The sequence below is a fragment of the Sphaerodactylus townsendi genome, linkage group LG14, assembly GCF_021028975.2.
Source record: "Sphaerodactylus townsendi isolate TG3544 linkage group LG14, MPM_Stown_v2.3, whole genome shotgun sequence".
In the NCBI taxonomy this organism is placed as follows: domain Eukaryota; kingdom Metazoa; phylum Chordata; class Lepidosauria; order Squamata; family Sphaerodactylidae; genus Sphaerodactylus; species Sphaerodactylus townsendi.
In genome coordinates this window covers 39,041,155-39,068,688 of record NC_059438.1, presented here as the reverse complement: position 1 = coordinate 39,068,688, position 27,534 = coordinate 39,041,155, and the positions used below count along the sequence as shown (strand labels likewise).

Sequence of the window (27,534 nt, the reverse complement as noted above, 5' to 3'; positions counted from 1 at the left end):
CGATTTGAAGGTCCGATTACCTGCCCGCAACAGGGAGGGACGTCATGTGAAAATTTGGGGGCGATCCGTCCAGTCGTTTCCACGTTAGGGCATGACTAACAAAGTCACTGTTAGCTTTTTATACATATAATGTAATTACGACTTCATTCTACTACCTTTATAATACAACTTTAATTGAATGTATTTATTATTATATTTATTGCTATATTTATAATTGTATTTATTGCTGAATATTTGTAATAGTACAGACATTTATTATTATTATGGAAGATTTCACAGCTGCCAGATCTTTAGCTAGTTGTTGGCCTTCATTACAATTCGAGCCTCACCCAGAGGCCCTGTGAAAATGCTGCTTACCACGGGTTGCGTTCTGCTGCTTTGTTTAACACATCCGTGACAATTTCACAGGGAGTATATATTGGGTCCCAACAGACTGGGATACCAGCTATTTGGAAGCCTATGTCAAGGGATTGGTAGCATGCAAGTGACAGCTACAGTGATCCGTGCATTTGACTGTTCTAATCATAGATGCTCACTGATGACTTTCCCTCCCTGGTATTAAGGGGTTATGGCAAGGGGTTAGTTTCCTTGGAACAAGCTATCTTATACTGATGGGTGATTGGTTATGTTGGTATTTACAGTAGGACTACACTGAGTACTACATTGTAGTATATTATGTCATAGGAGTGTATATGACTTACACTCTTCATACTTTTGCTCTTCATTAAATATTGCACGTGAGCTTTGTGTTGTTTTATATTGGGCAGCCACTGTACCCGATTTTGTTTTTGAGCAACAGGCTCAGGACAGACATATTTTACTCAACAAGTAATTAAAGGGTGGAATTCACTGTTAGCAGTCACAGTGATGGCCACAAGCATAAATGGCTCTAAACGAGAGCTAGACAGTCATGCAGGACAGGTCCATCAATGGAGCCTCCATATACAGAGACAGCAAACCTGTGATTACTAGTGCTAGGAGGCAGGAACTAGGGGAGGCTTTGACTTCTGTGCTCCACTTGTTGACCCTCCAGGGCAACTAGTTGGCTGCTTTGTGAAACAGTCTGCTGATGCATCAGACTTTATGGGAAGGCAAAGTCAATTAACCACCCTTAAAAGAGCTTCAAGTCTCCTTGGTAGGACAAGGTAATTAAGAGTACTCTTACGCTTGTTGATGGACAAACAAGAAGGAGGAGGAGGAGGAGTTTGGATTTATATCCCCCCCTTTCTCTCCTGTAGGAGACTCAAAGGGGCTCACAATCTCCTTGCCGTTCCCCCCTCACAACAAACACCCTGTGAGGTGAGTGGGGCTGAAAGAGCTCCGAAAAGTTGTGTCTAGCCCAAGATCACTCAGCTGGTGTGTGTGGGAGTGTACAGGCTGATCTGAATTTCCCAGATAAGCCTCCACAACTCAAGCGGCAGAGCTGGGAATCAAACCCGGTTCCTCCAGATCAGAGTGCACCTGCTCTCCTGCTCTTAGCCACCACGCCACTGCTGCTCAAGTTGGCACTGCTGGTACAAGTGTCTTAATCCAATTACATCTGGCTGGTAAGATGGTCCTTAATTTAGGATTTACTGACCTAGTCACAGTGATTCACACTACAGTGATCTCTAGAGTGGAAAAGTATAATAATGCTGGCTCCCTTTGCAGATATACCACAAGTTTCAATTGGCACAAAATGCAGCAGCAAGACTCCTGTCTAAGGGCAGCTGATTGGAACATCCAGCATCACCTGCACTGATTAATACTGTATTTGCCTCCAGGCCCAGTTCAAGATGGTGATTACTGCCATTAAAGCCCTTCACTGCTTAGGTTCCTCATTTATAATACCACATCTCCCTGTACATGCTTGTGTACCCACTTGACTCTCCACACAGCCTTTCCACAGTAGTACCATCTCCTAGGAAAGCCCATCTGGCAACAGTACAGTTATGAGCTTTTTCTGTGATAGGTCCATTCTTCTCGAACAGCCTGCCAGGGTCGTTACAGAGGGCGCCTTCATTGGATGAATCCAGGAACACAGACTCATATGAAGCTGCCTCACCTTAGTCAGATCCTGGGTCCATCAAGATCAGTATTGCTTACTCAGACTACAGCAGCTTTTTAGGGTATGTCGTATCACCCTTTTAAGTGGAGATGGTGGGGATTGGATCTAGAACCCGGCACATTCCAAGCAGATGTTCTACCATTCACTCACAGCCCCACCTCAAAGAAAAGATATGTAAGATGATTCTATTCTGGTTATACTCTGGTGGAGGCAAATCTGGGGGCATTGGCAAATCTGGGGGCATTCTTTATTATCTTCTGTTTTGATCTTGTTGATGAATGGTTATGAGGTTTTTAGGTCCTCATAGCCTTTGCTGCTTTGTTAACTACCTTGTAACTGAAGAGATAAGGCAGGATATTTGAAAGATAGTATCTGAGAGAGGAACCTCAACATACCTATGCTTCACTGAGAAACCATGCTAGCTCTTTTATAGGTTATCCAATTTAGAATCTTCTTCATTAATGTAGCAACTCATTAAAAACAAATCCCACAGTTTACTTTACAGACACTTAGTTCCTTGTATCCAAGGAAGCTTTCTGCATCTTTTGAAGATCTGTACCTCTGGTGCTACATGGCAAACTGTTTTTGAGACAGATTTTCTGAAGCAGATTGTGATCCGCTGATCACTGACAAATGCCCTGTGGACATGCCCCAAACTTGCCAGTCCTCTGGATCCGAGGATACATCTTTTTCTTCTCTTCTCTTAGCATTTACTATTTAAGCTGTAAACTAAAACCAAGGAACATACAAGAATTTCAACATGCATTACACAAGTAAAACATGCACTCTTTTTTTTTTACTCAAAACACATCTAAAATAAGTAAATACCTGTTCCTGTAGGTCGTAGTCATAACTATCATGCAGCAGAAGACTGAGGACATAGCGAGTATAAATCATGGCATCAATGCCACATTTTTCTAGCTCTTGTCCCAGCCAGGTCTGCACTGGGCCCAAAGCATGAAGCAGAGACATTTCAGAAACAGGTACAGGGCCCAGACAGGAGATTGAGGAGCTTTCAGATGGCAAACCATCCACAACAACTGTACAGATTGGGTGCATGAATCTAGGTGGCGGTCATCCTTAGAACATGATGCATTTTCTGCAGATGATATTCCGTGGGAACCTGGAGGTGGATTTTTTTTTCACTCCAGTAAGGAGGAGAGAAGCTTGACTTCTAGGACAATCATTTATATTTCCTGGCAGTTATCCGTCTAAAGACAAGACCCACTCTTCAGGCATAACCACTGAGTACACTAAATCTTAACAGGAAACACATGTTTGTGTGCATTTTTCTACCTTAATTTCACATTGAAGCCAGATGCAAATCCCCAGCAGGACCTATAAGAGGAAAAAATAAGAAGTTGTGACATCCATCCACAAGACAAGGAACAATTAAGCAGGATAAACAAAACAAACTCGATGGATTTGGCTTCCCAAAACTCTTATCGTTTTATTTCAAAAAGGCAAACCTCTTCCAGAGAAGATTCTGAGACCAGGTCCTGAAGACAATATTAAGAATGCGAAAACTTAACCGAGCCTTGGAAGGATCTCCAGTGTGTGTGAGTGCATTAGGTGACCGATATTCCTATCCCTAAAGCTAAGAAACTCTTATTTCTGATTCTGGTGGGTTTTCCGGGCTGTGTGGCCGTGGTCTGGTGGATCTTGTTCCTAACGTTCTGCCTGCATCTGTGGCTGGCATCTTCAGAGGTGCATCACAGAGGGAAGTCTGTTACACACTGTGTCCCACAGATGCATCCACACAGCCCAGAAAACCCACCAGAACCAGTTGAATCCAGCCGTGAAAGCCTTTGACAATACATCTTATTTCTGACCTTGGGAAAGCATTACAAAAACTACAAAAGCTACTAACTGATGCAATTCACAGTACTTAAATTAACCAGTCCTGTGCCAACCACAAAAGCAGCGATATTAGACCACACACAAACACGGTAAGGGCTTTTACATACTACAAAGAAATACGAAGAAAAAGTAAACACCCTCAAAAAGATGAGCAGTTGAAAGTCAGCTGAAGAACAGGGGGAAGTTAGTTTAGGCCAGTGGTGGCGAACCTTTGGCACTCCAGATGTTATGGACTACAATTCCCATCAGCCCCTGCCAGTATAGCCAATTGGCCATGCTGGCAGGGGCTGATGGGAATTGTAGTCCATAACATCTGGAGTGCCAAAGGTTCGCCACCACGGGTTTAGGCTCTCCGGGGGAGGGGGGGGGTCTCAAAATGTTCTCCTCTCCCACGATTCCTGGCAGGAACTCCAGCTTGTTATGAGTATTCCACATGAATATTTAAATAATGCATACAAGCACTGCATAATGCATTTTTAGATTTTTTTTAAAAAAAAAATGGCATTGTGTGGCAACTCTACAAGGTACACAAGCCTGATGTGAAATAAGTTGTCATCGGCAGATACATAAGTGACAAATTAGAAGCCCGTATCTTTCATTTACTTCCTCGTTGAGTGTTTGAGATGTTGAGTGTTGCTTGGGTTTTATATTCATGAGGGGGTGGGGCTTGCTTCTGATTTCCCATTTTTTCAGCTCACCCCCCACCGGTTTACCAAAGGAATCAAGAACTGCAAACTAAGCCAAAGATCAACATTACAGATGGTGATGTTGGAACAGAAACGTGAGTTGCTGAAACCAAATGGCAAAGAAAGGCCAAGAAAGGAAGGCATGAGATACTTTTTCTGCCACAACCACGCTTTGGTTGTGGTGGTGAGAGAAGGGTCTCAAGCGAGTAATTGTAATAAGGGCAAAAATTTCAGCCCTTTATCTGTTACCCCACACTAGCTTGACATCTGACATCAAGAAGAAACTGGCCAAGAAGGAGCTCAAGTTCCAGACGCCAGTAGAGTAGCTCTGTAAAACTTGGTGACACCTTTTAGATGTATTGTATCCTTCAAAGTTTTCACCTATGGAAGCAGCAATTCACTAATACAAGTGACAACCCATGAGGGAGATTCTTGGTTGTAGTTGTGTTCTGCCACTACCGCTGTGGTGGCAAACCTATGGCACTCCAAATGTTCATGGACTGCAATTCCCATCAGCCCCTGCCAACATGGCCAATTGGCCATGCCGCTGTGGGTTGATGGGAATTGCACTACCTTTTTTACTTGGCCACCCCACAGCGGTGGAGGGGGAATGGCAGAGGGCAGCAGCGAATCTCACCTTTCCTGTTCCCCGGCCATCTGTAGCTTTACCCAGGGGGAGGGGGTGTGATGGTGATAGTGCTGGGTTCTGCCATGGCCACCTTGTTATTCTCTTCCCCTCCAGGAGGGGATCAAATTATGACTATTCCTCCGCCCTCACCCAGTCATGAACTCACCTGCCTGAAGGACTATTACTTCAGCAGCAGTACAGTACAACTCCTCCAGCTCCCCCCCCCCAAACACCAGCAGCTTTTAAAAACTCACTTACTTCATTTATACCCCACCTTTGTATCCAGTAGGGACCAAAAGTGGCTTATAATCACATTCCTCTCCTCCACTTTATCCTCACAACAATCCTGTGAGATAGGATAGGCTAACATAGGGGTGGCCAACCTATTATTTATTTATTTTATTACATTTGATGCTCCAGATGTTCATGGACTATGATGCTCCAGATGTTCATGGACTACAATCCCCATCAGCTCCTGCCAGCATGGCCAATTGGGCTAACAGCATGTGACCAGCACAGTACATAAAATTATTTTTTAGTTTAAAAATCAGATAGTTAAATTAAAATTTAATTTTTATTTAAATCATATTTCTTTCAAAATAAAAAGGGTTTTGAGGGAAAGTCTACCTAGAAATTGTTTAAATGGTTTCCTATTTAAGATACATTAGAGTCCAAAGGTTACTCATCATGGAATAGGGATTAGTTCTTAATTACACGGCAGGAGACTCTGTTTTCATGCAATGTTTAAATTTTTTGGTAAATGAATTATATTAATCCATTCACAATGTCATGATCTTCTGTAAGATTATTTTGGTCAGTTTTTCCATGTAGAAGATATTATCACAGATGCTTGGTTTTGCAGTTCTCAAAACTGTGAATTTGTTTCTGCAGAGATAGCATGACTCTTCTTCACAGCAAATATGTTGTAAAATAAACAGAGTTGAGAAAAAGACCTTAATCCCAATGTTCTTTTGCAAATCTATACACACAGAATCAACCCCTTACCTCTTAAGTGCTAAGTTCCAAGAAGTTCAACAAGTAAAATATTGTTTAGAATAGTATAGATCTGCAAAAGGAGCTAAGAGTAAGGAAAGAAGGGCAAGCAGTAAAAATGAGGGTAATAACCTTTTAAACAGACTACCCGCACAAGTCTTGGGATCTTTGTGTGTATAGCCTGAGGCTTATCATATTATTCTCTTCCCTGGAGGAGATCATCTTTAATGGCAGCAGGCTGCAAAAGAGATCCAGTTTGGGAATATTTCAATTAAGTTCCTCTACCGATGGGTAAGGCAGGCAGGTAGGCAGGCATGCGAAATGCAAACACTAAAACAAAGAAATGCAAAGCCCGGTGGTCTGAATGAAACTGAACACAGCTCATCTCACAATAATTTCACAATTATCTCAGTATTCGTAATAACCAAATCAATAATTTTTGATACAGCTGCACAACTAATCTGAAATGTTATTATTCTAAAAATGAAACCTTCATCTCATTGTAAATATTAAGATCATACCAGCAAGGATGAGCCTACAGGTAGAAAACCATTATTTAAATCTAGTCTTACTGACTAGTGATTTACATCGTGCTTTTAATCAAATTCGCCCTGATGACCGGTCCAGGCTTACCCAGCAAGCTCCCACGGCAGAGCTGGGATTCAAACCAGCTCCAAGTCTGGCACTGACCACCCTCAGCAGCAAGGGCAAGTGGCAACAGCAACCAGGGTGATGTGTCTGACACAGCAGCCCATCCCTACTAATTTTTATATAGGTACAGATTTTATTTAATTAATTTACTTCATTTATCATCCACTGAGACTGAAGATGGATTGTAGCAGCTTACCTAGGAAGATTGTCAAAAGACATGCCATACTGTATCAAATAGTTTGCATAATCCTAGAGATCATTTAACATAGATGCATGTGATGCTGGAAGTATGTTCACAGCAACTCTAAAAAAAAAACCTCTAATGTTACCAGGATAATTGACTGTGATGAAAAGTACTTTTCCATCCTTCGGGACTCTACATGTGACAGTATAACCTAAAGAAAAACAAGCAACATTTCTCTGGTCACTGCTCAACAAGATTCTACTCATTGCAGGATAGCCACCATTTATTATCAGGAATTATTCCCAATTCAAAAATACACAGTAGTTTCCAGAAGTTCCAAGCCACGCATGACTGACAGGATTCCCCATGCGTTTCTATAAAGATGCTCAGCTGATTTTGCATTTGGGGCTGGAAGACATGAATATCTTAAAATGCAAACCAGTCAGATTTAGCATACTTTTCTTCCATTGTACTACAGCTACTCCCAAAAACCAAGATCATTATAAAGAGAGAATGTCATAATGGTGCCAATATGGATGGTAGTTCAGATTTTTCCTGGATAGCTTCATGTTCCAATATACCCAACAGTAAGAAAATTGTTTTTGTATTTTCATAAGAGTCTCCATGAAATGACACAGAAAAATGAACTAGACTGTTCTGATTGGAGGTCCTAGGGGATTGGAGCCCAGAGGTTAAATTTAACCCCAACTCATGCAGTTATGTTGACCAGGCAAGACTTTTTGGTTGAGCCCAAAGACTGTTAAGACTGTTCATCTAAGCAGACAGGTTGAGCCCAAAGACTATTAAGACTGTTCATCTAAGCAGTACTGGGACTAAGGGTCCGAATTAGCAAAAAAGTAGGTCCTAATATTTTATGAGTCCAAAACTTCCCTTCCAGGAGTAAAAGGGATTTGGGATTTGGACGTCTTAGTTGATAGTTCCATGGGAATGTCAACTCAATGCTTGGCAGCTGTGAAAAAGGCAAACTCTATGCTGGGGATCATTAGGAAAGGAGCTGATAATAAAACGGCAAAGATTGTCATGCCCTTATATAAAGCCGTGGTGTGACCACACTTGGAGTACTGTGTTCAGTTCTGGTCGCCACATCTCAAAAAGGATATCGAAGAGATAGAAAAAGTGCAGAGAAAGGCAACAAGGATGATTGAGGGACTGGAGCACCTTCCTTATGAGAAGAGGCTGCAGCATTTGGAACTCTTTCGTTTGGAGAGGAGATGTCTGAGGGGGGATATGATTGAAGTCTATAAAATTATGCATGGGGTAGAAAATATTGACAGATAGAAATTTTTCTCTCATTCTCACAATACTAGAACCAGGGACCATTCATTGAAAATGCTGGGGGGAAGAATTAGGACTAAAAAAAGGAAACATTTATTCATGCAACATGTGATTGGTGTTTGGAATATGCTGCCCCAGGAGGTAGTGATGGCCACTAACCTGGATAGCTTCAAAAAGGCCTTGGACAGATTTATGGAGAAGTTGATCTATGGCTACCAATCTTGATCCTCCTTGATCTGAGATTGCAAATGCCTTAACAGACCAGGTGCTCAGGAGCAACAGCCGCAGAAGGCCATTGCTTTCACATCCTGCATTTGAGATTCCCAAAGGCACCTGGTGGGCCACTGCGAGTCGCAGAGAGCTGGACTAGATGGACTCTGGTCTGATCCAACTGGCTTGTTCTTATGTTCTTCTTATGTTCTTATGTTCTTAAAAAGGCACCTTCAGGTCCATAACCAAGTATCTTATCCTTGCCTTGTGCATAGCAAGACTTTGTTATTAGCACAACTACAGAACTGATATTTGTCCTCAAAGAGGTGAGGAGAAGCAAAACTATAATGCCAACTATAATGCAGCACATCCTCCTAATGAACCTGAGGCACAATTCTGAACAGGACTGCTTGGAAGCCAGTCCTACCGGTTTGGTTTTTATATAGAATGTCATACTCCACTTAAATTACATCTTATTAAGCCGTACATAACACAACATGAATATGTTAATATGTTAGTAGTTAAGGCTATTGTTAATCGATATATACCAGTGGGCATTATTTAAATATTAGATTAGATGAAAAAACGAAGATGGAAGGTTCTCTCTTAAATGTGTATCATGCTTATATTTTACTGAACATAAGATCGATTCACTCATTTTTTGTTATTACAGTTGTACATTTTTTTCATATTAGTTAATGTGTTTCCACGTTTTTTATTTCGTATGCGTCTTTAAATAAATAAAAATTAATTTTAAAAATTACATAACACCAACATTGTAAAATGGGATTATGTGACGCAACGTAGGAAGTCAAATAGGCCATAATCATTTCTAGACAATGAATTAATGAATATTTTACTGTGACACAAAACAACACAAACAAAATTTATGTTCTGAAAGCAGGTCTTCCAAGTATCTTCCCAGTCTGATCTATACAGACTATGTCAATTGATTCACAGATGCCACAGCCTAATTCTAAAGAACCAGCCTATTCATTTACCTTCTTGCACCCAGGTACAAGGCCCATTGGTGCTGCTATTGACAAAACTAATACTCATCTCCTAATCACTAACGACTACAACTAGTCAAGCAAAAAAGAGTAGTCCCAGTCTTATATCCCATTATTTTCTTCCAAAAATATCAGCTAAAATTCACATAAGCAAAAGACGAGTACGTCACATCAGGCCCTCCACATTTTCAACAAAAAACTGACCCAACATGTGCTTTATTTAAGCTTAATGGTGGGAGATATGAATAATGTTGAATTGTGCAATGTTTGATACTACATTTCAGGAGAGGGAGAGAGAGAGACTGAAGTCAGATGTGGGATAGAGCTATGACAGCCGGATGTGGAATGACAGCCTATAATTACAGTGCACGACATTAATTTTTTGCTTCAACAAATGGAAAGACTTCGAATGAACAAACTTAAATGATGCAGCATTTATCAAACACTCAAGAAGTAGGATAAATTGGTCTCACAGATGATACTAATACCATGTTTCCCCAAAAATAAGCCCTACCCTGAAAAAAAAAGCCCTAGCATGATTTTTCGGTATTTTTGGAGGATGCCTGAAATGTAAGTTCTACTCCAAAAATAAGCCCTAGTTACAGATTCCCTCAGCCTCTACTCTGCCACGCCCCCCGGGCCTCTGCCCCCAGAACTCCCTGGAATCATCTTGTGCCCCTCTGGGCTTATGCCCCAGGGCGCAAAAAATAAGACCCTGAAAATAAGCCCTAATGCATCTTTGCTGCAAATATTAATATAAGACCCTGTCTCATTTTCGGGGAAACACAGTACGTCAACACGTAGTCCATTTAACTGGAAACTTACACAGACGAGGCTGAATTTTAACCATGATATCAAGGTTTTGTTGCTTTGCAGTGGAAGAAATTTCAGGAGGTTTGCCCATTGGTGCACTGGAAAGACTGAACCACCACAGACTCAGCACCTATGATGTGTGAAGAGCAGTCTCATGCTGTGCCTTATACATGTATTTCCATCCAATGTGATGGGAGGGAGGAAAGACACACCAAGTAAGAGGAGCTGTCCATCTGGCCCCAGGGAGTTGTGGTCAGAAGAAGAAGTCTCACCAGCTTCAGAGGACAACGGATCAGCCAGGAAAAGGAACAGCCCAAAAGGAAAGAGGTGCCAGTAGGAAGAAACTGAAAAGAACCAAATGAGACAACCTAGCAGAACAGAGGGAGGTGGACATCCTGGTTAGGAGCCTGAGCAAACAGGAAGCTGAAGGTGGACTTGGAGGTGGGCAACGATGTTATTGACCCGCCCCATCTAAAAAATGATAATTGGAGACATTATCTCTAGCCTCTGCTAGTTGGAAATACTTGACCCTGTGGAATCTGAGCCTCTCTCATCACCTTATTTAAGACTTGATTAGAGGAGATCGCTGGAACAGACATCAAATAAAAGTAAAAGAAATCAAGAAAGTCAGTGGAAAAGGCAGGTATGACAAACTGCACTAACAGCTGGACTGCCTATAGGAACTGCTGAAATTACTGATGAAGGTACAATAGCCACGGTAACTGGTGCCAGAATTGAAGACCACCATTACAACTGAAGCTAAATGGCTCTCACAGGCCAAGGAGAAACTGAAGACAATGTAGGCTAAACTGTGTTGTGTTAAGTGCTGTCATGTCTCTCCACCAAAACATCCTATTGTTAACAGCCTTGCTCAGGCCTTTTAAACTGAGGACGGCAGCTTCCTTTGAAGAGCCAATTCATCTTACATTGGATCCTCTTGTCCTGCTCCCTTCAACCTTTCCTAACATTATTGTCTTTTCCAGTGACTCTTGCTTTCTCACTATATGACAAAGTATGACACTCAGTTTAGTCATTTTAGTTTGTAGGAACAATTCAGTCTTGATCTGATCTATAAAACAGTTGCATAAAAGGCTAAACTAAGCATGACGGGGGGGGGGGATTAAAACCAGTGTGATACAGTATGTCGAACATCTTTCTGGAAGCATGGTGGGAAAAGAAGCAGTAGATGTTCAAACCATAGGGGACCAAATAATCGCGTCACACACTAAATAAGCGAAGGGTCTACTTATCTACTACTTACACAAACCATAGGGGAAACATTGAAAAGCAATACTGTAGTAACAATAGTGTAGTTACAGTACAATAAAGATTCCAAAAACCAAGCCCACCTCGTAGGGGTGGACAGCCTGTGTCTCAGGAGAGGGAAGCTTTTACACCAAAAGATAGCTCTGAACATTTCTAAATTCCATCAGCCTGATGAGCAAACGCCACAAACTAGTAACTCAGAGAACTTATGATCAAAAACAAACTTCAGACCACAGCACTTCCCAAGCAGATCTTCCTGATTTCAGGACTTCTGTCAGGCAGATTGCTGCTACAGCTGTCCCCTCTTTCATGCAGCAGAAACATCACAGGGACCAAAAGAGAGGCTACCAAGAGGGGACAAGAAAAGCCCATGAAAGGAACAACACAGAAACAGAGCAGAGAAGGACATGAATGGGTGCAAAGTGCTATCAAGTGACAGCTGACTTATGGTGACACCAGCAAGGGGCTCTATAAGGCAAGTGAGAATCAGAGGAGGTTTGCCTTTTCCGTCCTCTGCAGAGTCTTCCTTGGAGGTCTCCCTTCCAAATACTGACCCTGTTTAGCTTCCAAAATTTGATGAGACCAGGCTATAACATGCAACCTTCCATCCCCATGGATGGTGTGTGTGTATGCTATCAAGTCACAGCTGACTTATGGCAGTCCCTTAGGGCAGGGGTGTCCAACTCTGGCACCTCAGATGTTCATGGACTACGATCCCCATCAGAACCTGCCAGCATGGCCAATTGGCAGTGGTGTACCCCTTGTCCCCTCGGCTACCCACTCACTTCTGGTCACGCGGTGCAAAATCGCCCCTCAGGAGATTGATCAGGGAGTTCCCCAGCCAGCGTTCGAAGCCGCTACCGCCTCAACCCCATCCGAGGCACGCAAAAACGACGAGGCAGCAGGACTTCCTGCAGCCTCCAAGGACCCTCAACCCCACCCTGGACTCGCCCCTCCATTCCTTCCCCCCCCCCCACCGGCTGGGCTCCTAGCCGGCAGCCTCTTCTGACCTCCCCTCCGGCCAGGCCAGAAAAGACTGCAGTCCCGGCCTCGAAGACCTGTTTTTATAAGCAGTGAGGCCGGGGGTGGGGCTTGGGGAGCAGGAAGCCCCACCCCTTCCTGCTCCCCTAGCCCCACCCCCCAGCCTCAGTGATTATAAAAGCAGGTCTCCGAGGCCAGGATTGCAGACTCTTCTGGCCTGCCTGGAGGAGAAGTCAGAAGAGACTGCCGGTTGCCAACTGGGAACCTAGCTGGCAGGGGGAGTGGGGGCGGGAGGTGGGAACCCCTAGACTGGGATCCCAGGCTTCAGGAGCAGCTCAGGGTCTCATCAGCCTTCGGGTCAGCATGGCCAATTGGCCATGCTGACAGAGGCTGATGGGAATTGTAGTTCCTGAACATCTGGAGAGCCGCAGGTTCCCTACCCCTGCCCTAGACCTTGCCCATGTCCATGGTGACAAGGGCGGGGTCGAGGGCAGTGGAGGGGTGGAGCCTGGGAACATTAGGGGCAGAGCCTGGGGGGGGGGGGCTCCTGGAGACAATTTGTCTCCAGGCACCATTTACCCCTGGTACCCTTCTGCCAATTGGGGCCTTGCCTGAGGGTCTTCAAGGCAAGAGAGGTTCAGAGTTGGGTTGCCACTGCCTCCATCCGCATGGGCTGAGAGATTTCTGAGAACCGTGGCTGGCCCAAAGTCATCCAGCAGGCTTCGTGTGGAGGGACAAGGAATTGAATCTAGTTCTCCAGATTGGAGTCTGCTGCTCTTAACCACTACACACTGGCTCTTAGAGAAGGCCACAGTACCCCTCATTTCACACTCTGACAAAGAGGAATTGTAGGAAGCAGAGTTGCAATCCAAAAAGTGTGCAAGGAAAAGCACAGAACCTGTTCAGTACCATCTTGACTCCAGACAAGAAATTGACAGAAAAAGTTGCAGGCATAGGGGCTTTCCCCACTCACCTTCTGCTGCGCGCCGCGTACAATAGCCTTTTTTTGCTTCCCTCGTCATTCCTGGTGTACTCTCGAATTTCTACCCACCCCACGCCCATGCTCTGCTGTGGGTCATCAGCAGTGCCGCTTTTCAGCTTCAGGAATGACGAGCGCCTGAGGTGGTGAAAGAGTGAAGCAGCGTCATGCCAAGCGCTGGTTGCCGCCTCTTGTAAAATGGGGAGCTGTTGGACCCTCACGGGCTACTTTCCTCGAGTAGCGCCATAAGAAGCTAAGTGGGGAAAACCCCATTGTCAGCTAAACAGTCAAAGAGGCTGCAGCAGGGGCTTAAGAAGAATACTCGGGAGGGGGGCTCACAATTTCAGAGGATCACTCAAAATGCTTCCTCTTCTTTTCCCACTCCTGTATGGACTCAGCCATTCAGATATCTGCAACATTTAATGAAAGTCAGCGAGAAACAGTCAATTAAAAGTTCTCCAGAAGATTAATCTGGCCTGGATTAGGGGTAGCTTTGTTGGCTGCAACATAAATCAGCACTGAAGGGTGATGGACCAGACTGAGTTGTAATCATGGGCAGCAGAAATTATGCCACGAGACAGGGATTCTGCTCCTGCAATACACTACAGGCAAAGGAGAATAAACTTTTGATACACTGCAAACCCAAATACTGCCCATCTACATAAGTACCAAAAATGCTGGCTAGAGGGGAAAAGGCTAGAGCTCACATAGTGAAGAAACAAAGGCAGCATTCCTGCAGCTTCTATTAAAATGGAGGTCACATGAGAATCAAGCGGGAAAATGAGGCACTGGTGGAGGGACAAAGCTGCTAGTGACAGATCTGAGCACCAACTCCTTGGTTATAGTGTTCCAAGGCAGCTTCTGTGCTGACACAGAACCCGCAGAGACCATGAAGAACTACAGAAGTTCATAAAAGATGCTTAGGAATCCTTCGGAGGCATTCATGAATGAAGTTTTAAGTTCAGCTCTTCTCCTTAATGGATCAAACAGTTCCAACTTTCTCAAATGTATACTTAACTTACTTGTAGGTACTAAAAAAAGTGGGCTTTTCTTCTCATATAGAAACCACAATCATCCCTTTATCTATATAATGTTCTGCTAAGGCAGGTGACTTTGACTTTTATCCTGTTGTTATTGACAGGTTATGTTATTGGCATATACATTCACCTTCTACTCTTTCTGCTAATCTGTATCACATTTAATGTTAAAATGACATTATGGAATAACAATTGCGTTACCAGGTCAAGTGTGAAGACGGTTTACGTCTCTATTCAGGAAGTGATCAGCAGGGATATCTGATTACCTGATTGGTTTTACAAATAGCAGGAAATAATATACAGAACTCCATATTATACGCACCATTAACATTTCTAAAGAGCAGTATATATAGCTGTTGTAGCAAGAAACGATCTGATCATATTGAGAGAAATCACATATTCTACTACCCTGGCAAGGATATCTGCAAACGGGTTTTGCAATTCATGCTAAAATACAGTCTACATTTTAACATTCTGCTTTAAACGTGGAATTAGTCCATATTACTCTGGTTTCAAAGAGTGATATCAGGTTTTGATACTGTTTTGCATCTATCAAAGTACGTGGTAATCTATAATTCAATACACTGGTTCAGATGCAAAGGTGCTTTTTCGAATGAAGAAAATGTCTTCTGCTGTTTTACTTCTGCTGGAAAAAGAAAAGTAAAAATAAATCTAAAAGTGTTCTCCCACTTGCAAAAGAGGTTGCGCTAGACTTACAAAACATCTTGCACAACCTGAAGCATAGGAACTGCTACCAAATCTCTCTAACCAGCACCAGCATCTTCTGAAAAGGGCTGGTAGCTATTTTCCTTCCAACACTCTTTGGGCTGAATTTATTGATCAGAGTAACAACCAGTTGATCAGAAATTCTCTCATGATATTTGCGAGGCCACAGCGGCCTGGAGATTTACCTGTATTATTTCTCTTTCTTCTATAATTATGCTTGGGGAAGGGGGGCTGATCCTATGAACTGTGAATATAAGTTCTCAGAATGGACCTGTCTCTCTCCTGCCTCCTATGTTGCCACTCTCCCCGAGCTGCTCCAAAGTGCCAAGGGACCCCTCAAAATAGAGCAGCAGGTGGCAGCGGAAGGCTTGTAGCAAGACGGACTGAGTACATCTATCTCACCATGCACTACATCTTGTTCTACCTGCAGAGTAGTGCAGGAAGAAATCATCCCCACTCCTGCACAGGATCTCTTGCTCTATTTGAAGAAGAAACTATACAAGACACAATGATTTCTGATGACTGTGGCAAGTTACAGAGGATATTGTAACTTTTAAGAGTTGTGTTTGGTGGAGGAGAAACACCAAAGGAATGGAGAAATGACATTACATGAACTCCTCCCTTTAAACATTTAATATAAAAGTTAAACAAATTTCTTTGTGATTTCTCCTAATGCAGGAGAATATCATCGGTGCAATAATTTCATCTTTTGCCTCATTAAAAAATGCAGCAAATAATTATCTGATGTAATGCTTTTCGTAAACAATCCAGAAATACTAGAAGGGATAAACTAGTCAAGTTAGGTGGAGCACAAATTCCGTTAAGATGTTTTGTGGTCTTTGGAACAAAGGCACATAGTTATAATCACTTAGGAAACAGGTATTATAACTTCCTATAGATCTTTAGATAGTATGTTCCTGTAAGAGTTGCAGTACCTGCTTTGTTAATTATTGTTTTAATTATTCTATTAACAAAGCTGGAGAAACAGGATAAGATACTTCCGCTTTGTACACTATCCTATCATCATATGAGTTTGACTGTCACTGGTTTATGGACAAACTACTACCATAACCAACCATCACATCCGCAGAGATTTCTTTAAACATCAATATTTAATGCTTTTGTGATGTGAAGTAGTAATAGAATTGAAGAACGGAATTGAAGCGAATCTGTGTACCCAAGTTAGCTGTATGGGAGAAATACTTTTGACAGAAAACCTCAAGCATGATTTGTCTGGCTAGAGAAATATTCTGAAAGAGTCTGTTCTCCTTGCAATATTTTTCTACCTAAACGCTTTTCAGGATTCTGTTACAGAATGGCTTTTGAGTCCAACATGATTTATAGGTAGAAGTAGGAAGAATTTTGATTATATAATTTTCCAAATCCTCAGTATATTGGTAATTATCTTTTAATTGGTTTTTTTTCACCAAGTTTGTCTTTCTTGATAGACAGCAATTTATGTTACGGAACTGACTGCTCAGGGATTCCAAGAGTCAGCATTCCGACCACTACTCTGAAAGTTTTCAAATAATGACTAAACGTTCAGGCTAACCAATAGCCATATGCTTGGTCAATCATACTATCAGGTGAACAGAGAAGTCCCCATGAGCTTTTAAGGCCAGAAAACTGCATGTCAGTTTGTATCTTTTCCTCTTCCAGGATGAAGGGTAAATAAAAGTCAAATATTTTATCAGATTTTAAAAATTTAAATCAGTTTTTTTAATAGAATGCATTTGAGGAAAAACTTTTTTAAAGGGCACTTTTAACAAGCCACGTAATAGCTCGAAGATATCTGATCATGGCAGAGGGATTATTAATTTGCAATTCTATAGCATGAGCGAATATAGTCATGCAAGTGTCAAGAAAAAATGTAAATTAGTTCTCATTACTAATGGATTAGAAGTCCAATTACACGCTATCCCGAAGGCTATCTTAGTATCTCCCCAGCAAGATGGGCAGTCCAATCCAGAGTTCTTGGTGGCCAGGGCTGGCACCACTGCAATGGCGCCCCGCCACCTCCAGATGGCTTTTCAGCAATACAGGGAGGAAAAATGCAAAGCAAAACTTCCCTGCCTCTGAAAAGTCCTCCATTGGGCTAAATGGATTGGCGCCACCCAAAAGGTTAGCATAAGTGAAGTCCCCAGGCTGCCATGTATCTGGAAGCAAAGGGGGTTGGAAGCTAACATCGACTCCACCCCCAGCGGAGGGCCATGCCAGTGAGGCCAACAGCAGTGCTGATATAGCACAGACCCACCGACAGATTTATCCCTCTGCCAGAGTAAGTGCCCTAGAGAGGGCAAGTCCACTGGCATAGGCCTGTGCTGCCTCCCAAAATTTCTGGTGAATCCAATCTATGCTGGAAGTGTGGCAAATAAAAGGGAATTTTGGTGCATGCGTAATGGAGCAGAAATTTTGGACTGCAATTCAAACGGTGAATAGTTTAGCCACTGTTCTGCCTTATCACCAATTATTTATTTATTGGGCAGTCCCTATAAATTCATTCCCAGTCAGAATTGTTGTTTAAAAAATCACGCAATATTGTTGGAAAAAATTGTTGTAGCCCAAATGAACCCTGAAAACAGAAACAACAATAACACACCTCCAACATTGAGACAATGGCACAATAAGGTTTGGGTTACAATTATTATGAACAAAATCACAACATATAAATATTTTGTGGATACAGAAATTCTGAGCAGGCCAAAAGGTTATGGAAATCTGGTTACTTTTTACTAATTACTGGGAATGGCAAAATCCATCCTGAGGAGGAAAGCAGCAAATGCCAGAATATATTTTGGATATTTTTGTGTTATTTGTCTCTCCGTGAATGTTTAAAATAGTATTGTGCTACCTTTTTCTTTTGGATAGTCAACACAGGGGCTTTCCGCACTACAGAAGGGAGCTAAGGTCGACTCGGTTCCCTTCAGTGGGGGGTGATTCCAGGCTGTCCGCACAGCAACTTGCAGGCCCCCCTGGAACCCGAGCTAAGTGGCGGATCATCATCTTGGTGCCTGTTTCGCTCCTCGATCGTGATTGGAGGTTGTGTTTACCACGGGAAACGGGAGCTTTCTTCTTCTTCTTTTTTTACAGTTTTTACAGTTTACAATTACGTACCCGCCATGACTTCTCCAGTTCTCGCGTCAACCTGCCACAAAAGCGGCTCCCTGATTGGTTGAGCAGTTATGAGGTGTCATTTTGATGCATCCACCGCCCGAAGCGGTTTGCATCGACCTTGTTCCAGCAGAAAGGGTGCAGTTCACTTAACTCGCGACAGGGATGTCGCCAGTTCTGGGGGGGGGGGGGGGGGGGACTGAGACAAAACAACGTTGAGCTTCCGGTTGCAGTGTGGATACACTGAGGTGAACCTAGATAGAAACCAGTACAACTCTGTCAGTGCGGAAAGCCCCACAGAAAGAAGGATACGGTATTGATAGGACAAAGGAGTATCTTTTTAAAAATACAATTAAATTCAAACACATAAATCATTTGCCCTCCGGCACCTAACTCTGGGTTGTGAATATGTATTAAGGTTGCAACAACCTGCAAGAATAGACTTTTATGTAGACTGCCATGATTAAATCTCCCTGCCTAGCAGTTTAACTGAAATCCATCCTGCCAAGAAGATGGAAGCAGTGAGTCCTCTTTCTTTAGTACCCCGGCTTGTGTGCACAAGGCTGTGTTCTGCAGCAGGGGTGGCCAATCTATGGTGCTCCAGATGTTCATGGACCACAACTCCCATCAGCCCCTGCCAGCATAGCCAATTGGCCATGCTGACAGGGGCTGATGGGAATTGTAGTCCATGAACATCTGGAGCACCATAGGTTGGCCACCCCTGTTCTATAGACTTAACCTGTGGTGGCGAACCTTTGGCACTCCAGATGTTATGGACTACAATTCCCATCAGCCAACTGGCCATGCTGGCAGGGGGTGATGGGAATTGTAGTCCATAACATCTGGAGTGCCAAAGGTTCGCCACCACTGGACTATACACAACTGCTCACTCTTCCATCCTTCAGACCTCCATAGGCAGCTGAAAGGAACAGGTGGAAACAAGAACAGGAAAAAACAGCATTCCTTCCTCTTCATCCTTCTGCACTCGTGTTCTGGCAGGGCAACAAATAAGCCAGTAGCTGCCCAGGTAATCCTGTGGCATTTACAACCTTAGAGCCAGGGCAAAGAAGATCACGCTGCCCAGGCTTAATCTGAAAGTGTGACAAGAGCCAGGCAGGGCCAGCACTGCTGTGAAGAGGCTGACAGCTGCCCGACTGCCCGGTCACACTCCATGCAGCTGTCCATCCCATAGAGAGGAGAATGACAGCTGTGGAGCACATGCCTGGCATTCAGGGGCCTGCTAGCTTGGAGAGCAGGCTGACACAACAGTTTGCCAAAGCAGCATCTGATGAAGAGTTTGCGCCTTGCAAGGGAGATGTTCCTGCTAAGCCAGCTCTGCCTTTCAGGATGGATAAAGGAACTGAGAACCCAGGGAGCAGGACTGAAGTGATCAAATCTTAATACGTAACAATGTGAAATCTGAAAAAAAAGGTTTGTACCAAGCAACGTTGAATTGTACAGAAAACAAGAAGGACTGCTCTGGGTTGAAGACTTCTCTGAAGGTAGGGAGGCAAGAAGAAGAAAAAAAAGAATTTCATTTGCCTAAGGCTACAAATAGCTCCTGCTAAGTGAATGGGACGAGGCTAGGATTAATATCCTTGGTGTGTTGCAATGGTTGGAGTATTGAACTAGGATCAAGACCAAATTGCCTCTCCGACATGGAAACCTGGGCCAGTCACACACCTTTCAGCCTACCTATTTCAGAGGCCCCTTCCGCACACGCAAAATAATGCTTTTTCAAACCACTTTCACAACTGTTTGCAAGTGGATTTTGCCATTCCGCACAGCTTCAAAGAGCACTGAAAGCAGTTTGAAAGTGCATTATTCTGCATGTGCGGAATGAGCCAGAATGATTGTGAGGATAAAACAGAAGAGAGGAGAATGACATAAACTGCTTTGAGTCCCCAGTGGGAGAAAACTAAGGTATAAATGAACTAGAAGATAAATTGTTGTAAGGTAGCTCCTGATATTTTACAGCTTGGATCTGTAGTGCTTTCTGAGAGAGGAAGAGCACCTTCAGATTTTTCTTGTGCATACGAATGCCTTATTGGTAGTTAATGACAGTACTCTTAACTAGGAATCATGAATTAAACATCAGTAACACCACCCATGTTTCTGCATCCCGCTCCCAAGGCTCAAAGGAGACATGACGTCCTTACAGCCAAGTAGCTACGTAAGCATGTTTTTAAATCAAATTTTAATTTATAGTCTGTGTTTCTTGCTAAGACTCAAGGAGGATTACAGAATCTTTTTAAAGTGCAATTGAACAGCATAAGGCATCCAATGAATAACACACTAGCATCAGAGAATTAAAAGATGATGCAAACAAAGCATGTTACAGAATAAAAGAAAAAACACAATGCAGTCGTACAGCACAAGACATTCAATGAAAAGGACTACAATTACAAATTTAGAAAACAATGCAAACAACAAACTGCCTAATGCAGGATATACTGTAAACAATGTAGAAAGCAGAGTTGTAATACAAGAGGAGATCTAGAATAATTACAGCAGTGATTTTACTCTACTTCTTAAGACACCAAGAAAAATACAATAAATGCAAATAAAATATTTCCTTCGTAAATGGCACAGTATTTCAATAAACATTAAAGGATGATAACTACACAGACAAGGCCTATGAATATTCTTCTCTTATTATTTCACTCCACTGAGGTCAGGAAGTCTACACAGGATCCACCATGGCATTTATCTGGATACTGGCTAGCTCAGTGGTTTAGAATGATTTTCAGTGTGGTCTATTCAACAGACTCTCATTTGAACCAATACACTAATTGTGAACTGTTTAGGCACATAAATGTTTTTTAAATTCTCTATTTCAGCTGATACTTCTTTCTAGATACAATTATTCAGCACCAGAGAATTCATTTGGGTACTGTGTTCTATATGGTTTATTTTTGGAACTTTGTTTTCTGTAATATAGTGTAAAGTTAGCAACATGCTGCAAGCCAGATACAGCATAAACATTCTTTGGCTTGCTACTTAGCCTATGTAGGATGGCAGGATTAGGCTGAGAAATGGTAGCTAGGCCCAGATCACTTGTACTCAGCACTGTTAGTCAGCAGCCAACTCAAAGATCAAACTTAATATGCTATCCCATGCTACAAAGAATACGAAGATAAAGCTCCAGTTACAGACAACATGATCAACCTAGCAGTAGACCAGGCAAATGGTTTACCCACCCTATTTGCCCCATGCAGCCAGAAATGATGTGAAAGTCTTTCCAGCTGACAGGGAGTTCCCAGAGCAAACATAACTCTTAAAATCCCAAATCACACCACCCCATTACAAGAATATACTTAAATTACACTTTTTCTTCTTACAGGTATTTTGGTTCTCCTTTATAACTTATTCTGCGTGTCAGTCTTATTCCCATTTCCTTTTGCTCCACCACCTCTTCCTTTAAACCTTATTTTGTTCACATTGTTATTCTCATTGTTTGGTTAAAAGGTCAACATAGTTGTTTGTTTTTTAAATATCAAATACAAATGGAGTATGCTCCGTTTAGTTCTTAGGGATCATTCATGGAATATGTTTTGTGAGTGGAAATCATCATTTCTAAGGGAGCTCATTGCCTTAATTTTTCCCAAGTATAAATTACGCTTCATTGACAAAGAATGATACTAAAGACATCAAGTTGGGGGAGGGGGGGAGGGTAGGAAAGATCCAGAGGGCAGTTTCCCACTCTCCCTCTACTAGAACATTTGAAGATTTGGGAAAATCTGGAACAACCTCAGAATTGGGGTGCAGTGGTTCCAAAACAGTGTTTTAAATAATATTGTTTCAGCTGTCCACAATGCCACAAAACATAGATCCAACATATCACATTTGACTTGAACTAGGATTACTCTTAGTCTTAAAAAGCATTCTAATCTATCCAAGTTTTCCATTTTCTGACACAATTTTCAGAAATTAAACTGTGGACTTCGAGGAATCCATCTGTCCCCCTCTGTCACTGCCTTCCATCAGAGCTGATGACTTATCTGTTTTGTCTGGTGTCCCCTCAGTGATTTTTTTAAACTGCATGTTTTGTTTAACTGCAGTTTTAATTGCTTTTATTATGTATTTTAAAATCTTCTTTTAATGTTTTTGATTGTTTGCTACCTAGGGTATCCTAAGCTATGTTGAAAGGTAAAATAAAAAATGTTTTAAATCACATAAATAAAAATAAAACTCAAAGTGAAAATTCAGAGTCAAATGAATGGACCTTTCAGATTCCAACTAAAGAGGTACATTTGAGTTATGTTGTCATTTTAAGATATTTTACTGAGACTGAGTAGTATGAAATAAACAACTAGGATAGCTAATTTTGCTTACAGTTATTTTGACCCTTCAGGCATATTTACATAGAATTAAATCTGGGGGTAAAGCATAGATGACAGGGGAAGGCAGTGGCAAATCACCCTGTAAATACAGCCTGCTTTGTAAACATCAGGATGTGGTGTCACCCAATGGGTCAGTAAACAGGGACTACCTTTACCTTTAAGTTAGAATCATAGTTGGAAGGGGCACTCCCAGGTAAAGGTGTGCATGACTGTCGCTTCACTGGGATACAGAAATGATAATAAAAGCTGAATGGAGGGGATCTTTCCATCAAACCTTTTCCAGGCATCCTCCCATGTGTCTTGAAGAGACAGCCCAGAGAGTCTGGGGACCTTTGGGAAGAATACAACGTGCAGGGGCAAAGGGGGATGAAGTAACAAGCAGGAATCGGCAGATTTCTCAGCCTCTTTCACACACATAAACACTTCACTCTTCCACAGCACAATCTGATTGTATTGCCATTACTTCTTCATTCTTGTCATTTTCAGATTCAGTCTGCCAAAAATTTAGCTCTAATCAGTACTGGTTCCTTACTATGTCACTGACACCGCTCCAACAACTAAGTTTCGGGACATGCAAACTGGTGAACTACTTCCTGTTTGTAAGGCAGTGTCAAATACACATCTGATTTAGTCTGTCTGTAAAACAGCCTGCTCACTAGCGGTACTTAAGTGGCTTTTCAATTCTTTAGTCAATTCCCCAGAATTTGGGGGGGGGAGGGGTGGTTGAGATTAGCAAATGGGGTGTGGGGTGTGAAAAGAGGAACAAGAGAGCCTGTTTTTAATGTGTCGCTTTTTTGAAGGAGGCATACATTTCACTCATACCCCAAAACACAAAGCTCTCCCACTTCCAGCCCATCCACATTTAAAGCAGTGGCAAGAATAAATAAATGTTTAACCCATTCACAATTCTGGAGAGTAGCCATGTTAGCCCACTGCAAGGCAGTGACAACACACATGCATCAGAGTCTTGTGACTCCTTACAGATCCAACAAGGTTGTATTCTTTTATAGGCCTTTCAATGCAGCTAAGTGAGTCCTAATTAGGTGCAGACATGCAAAAAGAAGGTCAGTTCTGGAACAGTGAATCAGGGCTCCTCAAGGGCAAAGGGCCCAAAGGGCTGGGGGGGGGGGGATCTCCTGCAGGCTCACCACGCTCGCACCCTCAGCAAGGGGGATGCATCAGGGTCTGCTCAGGGACAAGAGTCGATCTGCCCCCCCCCCCCCCCCAAGAAAGCTGATGCTGGAAGGAAAGCTGCCCCAGCCTCCGTCCAGGGCCTCAAGACTCCCCAGGCTCCAAGCCCATCAGGAACACACAGCAAAACCACGGCGCAGTGGTGGCGAACCTTTGGCACTCCAGATGCTATGGACTACAATTCCCATCAGCCCCTGCCAGCATCCACCCCATAGCCCAGGTGTGGGTCAGCAAAGCCATCCCCTGCCCAACACAGGATCCACACACGAGACAAGGGACCCTCACTCTTTTAAAGGGGGGCATCGCTATTGAAAGGGATAGGTTGGGGGGAGGGAGCCCCCCCCCAAAAAAAACCCCGCTGTCCTTTTCCACAGTGAGGGTCCCCCGTCTCTTCCCGCGGGGGGGGGGGAACCCACCTGCAGTCCTTTATGACATACACCTGAGGGGGATAAAACAGCGGGGAGCCACCTGCGGAGGGGCCGGCGGAGAAGCCACGGCCAGGCCGCCTCCTTCGCGCGGAGACCGGCCGCCGCTTCTTCCCACCCCGTCCGGCGTCGCCTCCTCCTGGCACCGCCCGCCAAGGGGGCAGCCGGGGACGGCGGGGGCCCCTCGCCTTGCCCGCCCGCCCCACAGAGACAAGTCGCCTCACGGAGGGCGCCTCCAGGCCGGACTAGGCCGCCCCGTCCTCGCTCTGTCGCCCGGCCGCGCGGCAGGCCTCGCCCGGGCCTCGGCAGGGAAGAGGGGCTCCCGCGACCCCGCCGGCCCCACCGCGCCGAGGCTTCCTCCCCCCCCCCCCCCCCCAGGCCGCATTTACCTGCCGGGGCCTCTGGCGACCCGTCCTGAGCCAGGCGGCGGGACCGAGCCGGAGTTCGCCTGGAGAGGCGTTACGTAAACCGGCGCCGGCCCCGCCGAGGGAGGGAGGGAAGGGAGGAAGGGGAGGGAGGCGAGCGAAGGGCCGCCCTCTCTGCCCACCGCGCCGGCGATAGGCGGCTGCGCGGCTCCGCCCGTATCCTTCCGCCCGCAGGCCTCTGGCGGCGCCTCGGGCCTCGCGTGACGAGGGGGAGGGCGAGGACGAGGACGCCGCCCGGGACGCGGCTGGTTCTACCTCAGGCGGCCGGAGGAGCGGGGAAGGCGAAGGGGAGGGGAGGCCGAAGGCGGCTTCCTGAGGGGCGCCTCCCCCGGCTCCGAAAAGGCCCAGAGGCCGTCTGCCTCTCTCACAAATGTCCGCTTCCCGTCTCCACAGACGTTTTGGCGGGATGGAGTCCCCGTTCGCTGTGATGAGAAAAGAAGAGCGTCTGAAAATCGACAACACCTGGCTGCCAGCACTAAAAAAGCGCCAACACCAACAACCAGAGACATTCAAAGGCAGCTGGAAATGGACCCCACCAGGACCTGTCCAAATGCTACTTTGAATACCATTGCAAATGTGCAGTAAATGAACTCCAACCAGACACTTATAACTTTGCCTCACTGCGGTGAGGTGGCCGGTTCCTGGGGGTGGACTAATTGATAATAGAGGAAGATAGTTTGAAAATCATCAAATCCTGGCTGCCAGTACTAAAAAACACCAAAACCAGAAACGCTCAAAGGCAACTGCAAATGAACTCCACCCAGACACATGCCAATGCAAATGCTGCTCTGAATACCATTGCAAATGTGCAGTAAATGAACTCCAACCAGACACTTATAACTTTGCCTCACCCCGGCCTAAACCCCACAGCGGTGAGGTGGCCGGTTCCTCCTGGGGGTGGGAGGTGGACTAATCTATAATAGAGGAAGATAGTTTGAAAATCGACAACACCTGGCTGCCAGCACTAAAAAAGCACTAACAACAAAAACCAGAGACATTCAAAGGCAGCTGGAAATGAACCCCACCAGGACCTGTCCAAATGCTACTTTGAATACCATTGCAAATGTGCAGTAAATGAAATCCAACCAGACATAAATTTGCCTCACCCTGGCCTAAACCCCACAGCGGTGAGGTGGCCAGTTCCTCCTGGGGGTGGGGGTGGACTAATCAATAATAGAGGAAGATAGTTTGAAAATTGACAAAACCTGGCTGCCAGAACTAAAAAAGCACCAAAATCAAAAAACAGAGACATTCAAAGGCAGCTGCAAATGAACCCCACCAGGACCAGTGCAAAGGCTACTTTGAATACCACTTCAAATGTGCAATAAATGAACTCCAACTAGACACTTATAAATTTGCCTCACCCTGGCCTAAACCCCACAGCGGTGAGGTGGCCGGTTCCTCTTGGGGGCGGGAGGTGGACTAATCGATAATAGAGGAAGATAGTTTGAAAATCGACAAAATTTGGCTGCCAGCACTAAAAAACACCAAAACCAGAAATGCTCAAAGGCAACTGCAAATAAACTCCACCCAGACAATGCCAATGCAAATGCTGTTCTGAATACCATTGCAAATGTGCAGTAAATGAACTCCAACCCAACATGTGTAAATTTGCCACACACATACACACATCCCACCGCCTCTGTGAGGTGGGCAAAAGATGCATGTCACAACACAGCCACTCCACACTGTGCAGCACAGAGAAACATACCATAGCTCGCCTTGACATGCCTCTGAAGAGCTCGGCCATAGATGGGGGAGAAATGTTAGGAGCAAAAACTACCAGACCACAGCCACACAGTCCAGAAAACCCAAAGTGGACAGTTTATCATTTTTCCTTCCATTGACTTGTGTTTGTGGCAAACCCAACATATCAGGGCGGCTGACAAGCACTTAAAATAACAATGATGTTATGAGAGCATACTTCAGTCGGTCTACTCAGGATCTTGCTTAAGTCTAGTGAAGGACACTCCCAAGGGAGTGAGACTAGGATGACATTTCTCTTCAGGAGTGTGTATCTGAAGAGGAGAGCTGTGACACAAAAACTCATACTGGAATAAATGTTGTTTGTCCTTAAGGTGTCACTGGACTTCTGTTTTATTATAAAGCAAGAACAAAGTGAGAAGCTGATAGCAGGTGTCTTCCTACAACAAATAACACAGAATAATAACTAGTTGTAACAGCTCAACCAAATGCTAACTGAAAAGGTATCTGAATAACAACAGAGATGGTCTCCCTTGCAGGGTTTTGTCTTCCTGTCTCGCAAGTATGCAAGTGAAATATGGGTGTTATAAGCACTGAAACAAAAGGTCTCCCAAAAAGACATTCCAGGTTTATGAATCAGCAAGTGAGGTTTCATGACACACCTGTAGGTGCTGTCCAACAGAACTAGGAAGACAACAACTGCCCTGTGTGTGATGCAGAACAGACAGAGTTTCTTTCTAGGCTAGGGCTGGCTGTTGTGGGTTTTCCTTTGATAGTCTCTTTGTAGGGCTGCCTACTAATTGTTACCATCCAGTAGCAGACAGGGGGTGGGGAGAAGGGACATGGGAAAGCATTCACATAATGGTGATTGGCAAACCTGGAAATGATATCATGCCATGCTAGAATTCAGTGGAAACTTTATGTTTTTATCATGGAGTTTCCACTGAATTTGAGAGTGTGGTGATGTC

At 44.0% G+C, this 27,534-nt stretch overlaps 1 protein-coding gene across 1 annotated transcript in view; it reads right to left on the bottom strand.

Moving 5' to 3' along the window:
- The window catches only part of KIAA0232 (KIAA0232 ortholog), a 59,398-nt gene extending 34,463 nt beyond the window's left edge, over positions 1 to 24,935 (bottom strand). Inside the window, exons 1-2 of the mRNA XM_048515481.1 lie at positions 24,827 to 24,935; positions 2,876 to 3,385 (exon numbers count right to left, since the gene is read on the bottom strand). Coding sequence (XP_048371438.1) covers positions 2,876 to 3,106 — 231 coding nt within the window. The 5' untranslated portion in view covers positions 3,107 to 3,385; positions 24,827 to 24,935. The remainder of the gene's footprint in view (positions 1 to 2,875; positions 3,386 to 24,826) is intronic.
- Between the last annotated feature and the right edge of the window lie 2,599 nt (positions 24,936 to 27,534).